This window comes from Notothenia coriiceps, unplaced genomic scaffold (assembly GCF_000735185.1).
Source record: "Notothenia coriiceps isolate Sejong01 unplaced genomic scaffold, NC01 NC01_scaffold00001149, whole genome shotgun sequence".
Taxonomy (NCBI): domain Eukaryota; kingdom Metazoa; phylum Chordata; class Actinopteri; order Perciformes; family Nototheniidae; genus Notothenia; species Notothenia coriiceps.
In genome coordinates this window covers 1-2,690 of record NW_011333850.1, presented here as the reverse complement: position 1 = coordinate 2,690, position 2,690 = coordinate 1, and the positions used below count along the sequence as shown (strand labels likewise).

Below are 2,690 nucleotides of genomic sequence, written 5' to 3'. Positions count from 1 at the left end.
CATGCACATTTACCATTTACCTCACTGTATAAAAAAGTAACTGTTGATAATAATAATAATAAACAGGAATTATATTTGCAAAGTATTTTGTTTCCAAAAAAAATAGTTTCACTCCTGTCGGTTGGTGAGGGGGGGGGGGCTCATCTCACAATGTCGCTTGGGGCCCCAAGTTGGCCAGGGACGGCCCTGCCAGTGAGACATACAGTATTCATGAGATTGGCATGTAATAAATATAATCACTTTTACTGCTGAATTGCTCTCCGTGCTAATTTAAGATTAACTAGACCTGAGATGCTAGCTGGTTTAATATTTACCCTAACAGTAACCCAAGAGACTGAGCCAATCCAAATAAACAAGCACTGATTATTCCAGTTATTGTTTGACCAAATTAAACACTTATTAGTATCCTTATCTAAAATAGAGCATCTTAGACTGAACCACTTCCATAAACAGTATGATATAAACAGTTGTGGTTTAATGTACAAGCTGGAAATACATTCTGATATATTGTATACTGCAGTTTCAAATTCACACAAGAATATCTGCAAAGGGCCAAAGGTGTCTTAATGACAATATTTATATGATAATGAAGATAATCTTTAACCATGAAACATACAACCTGTTCACGAGCACCTCTTTTCACCCTCTGTCTGAAACCAGAACCCAATTTATTCATTAACTTCAGCTAATTTGTTGAAAAGCGTCAAAGAAACACATTGATGTGGATAGTAAAAAAAAAGTAGACTCAAAACACATGTTGCTTTTCAAGCTTTTATTGATTGCTCTTCTATCTACAATGTCTGCCATAATAATAACTTTAATAATAATTGGTATATAATATATATTCTTTGCTCTATTTCCATCTGTTGCAACTCAAAGCAGAACACATCCTCCTCCTTTGGCTTCTACAAAGCTTGAGTCAAGGTCATTTGGCAGCTTGCCGTTCTCTCCCCAGATGTTCATCTCCCCAAACACACCCGTCTCGATCATCTCCTCCTGCCAGGGGATCGGGACGTTGCCGGAAGAAAAGTCGTTGTAGAAATCTGTGTCTTCCTTATCCAGGACCACACCTTTGATCGAGCTGAAGGCGCCCACATCGTCAATACCTTTGGCATAGACCGCTTTAGGATCAGGGACAAATGGTGGCGGTAGCATTCCTTTAGATGGAACACAGACAAAGAACAAATTAAAGAAGATATATTATGCTCATTTTCAGGTTCATATTTGTATGTTTTGTGCTCTACTCTGACATGTCTCCATGCGTTAATGTTCAAAAAGCTCTTTATTTTTCTCATACTGCCTGTGCTACAGTACCTCTTTTCACCCTCTGTCTGAAACCAGAGCCCTGTCTGCTCTGTATAAGCTCGCAGCGTACCGGACGTTGATCCTAATTTTCGTTGTGGCCAAAAGCGGTACTGCAACTTATGTGTCTCTCTATGACGTCATTGGGCCCCAAAATGCTTTTTCCTATTGATTTACATGGGGAAAGAGACGTCTGTAAATCAGCTGATAATTTAACTAAATCAACTACCCAGTACGAACACTTTTATATCCCTTATTTAAATCGTTAGGGTCTAAAAGTTGTGAAATGTGCTAAAAGCTGAATCCAGTTATTTATTCATTTGACTGAGCCGAGAGTCGGAGATCGGAGGCGGGGCTTACGAAAAACTCAAGTGCGCACTCTCTATGGAGCCAGACACAATACATTTACTCTCGAGAATCAGACCATTTTGGCGTTATGCGCCACTGAGCAACTTTAAAAGGAATAAACGGGGTCCCGCCTCCAACGCTGTATCCAGTTCTCTTTATACATTCATGGCTGTGATTGGTTTTCTGTCCGGCTTTGTTGTGATTAGTCAACTGCGTAGAGATGTCCCGCCCCTTAGTCATGTACAATGTGTTGGAGCACTAGCTAATAGAAGTGCATTGTGGGGCAGGTGAGAAACAGAAACTTTGGGATGTCAGCCTTTGCAGACCATTTACCTGCACACAATCACATATATAACACACTACAGCAAAGGGAAAACCCCAAAAAGCATAATAAAATATGACAGGAAAAATCTATATATTTCTTTATTTGGACCTTATTATGCAGATAAGCCTTCTTCGATTGTATTTCTTAGACGTCACCCACCTCCTTCCAGGCAACCCCAGTTAATATCTTTGAAGAAAGGCTGTTTTTTCAGCTCCTCACAGTCGTTGTTTTTGAACCCGAGACGTTTTTCTGGGTCCTTGTGCATCAGGCCTTCACAGATATCCTTGCAGTCTTTGCTGAAGACCGGTGTGTATGAAACTGGATCATTCAAGATTCTGCGAGCAACCTCCGTATTCTCAACCTAAAGAAAGAGGATATTTGTATGGTTTGGCATTGGACAAGAGCAATTAGGGGATATTTTTGTTACATGTTAGGTACCTTCTCTCCTCGTACTCTAAAGGGCCCTTTGGCGGCAATCATCTCATACAGGGTGACTCCCATCGTGAAATAATCCACTGTGTAGTCATACTCCTTCTTCTGGATTAGCTCTGGAGCCATGAAACCTGTATTCAAAGACAACATGAGTGTGGTTTCACCGTAACAATAACCTGGATTAGAGCATTTTATATACACTTAAAGGTCCCCTATTAATACTGTTTTTCATCAATATATTATAGGTTTCAGATATATACAAAACATGTCTCTGAAGTGTTTG

General features: G+C 39.9%; 1 protein-coding gene across 1 annotated transcript; it reads right to left on the bottom strand.

Annotated features, from left to right (window-relative positions):
* Nucleotides 1-865: 865 nt before the first annotated feature.
* On the bottom strand, nucleotides 866-2,538 carry LOC104959448 (rhodopsin kinase-like; the record flags this gene model as incomplete). Its single annotated transcript, XM_010787348.1, has 3 exons — nucleotides 866-1,157; nucleotides 2,135-2,336; nucleotides 2,414-2,538. Coding segments are annotated over 3 exons (611 nt in total), but the record flags the coding sequence as incomplete, so codon positions are not given.
* Nucleotides 2,539-2,690: the final 152 nt, after the last annotated feature.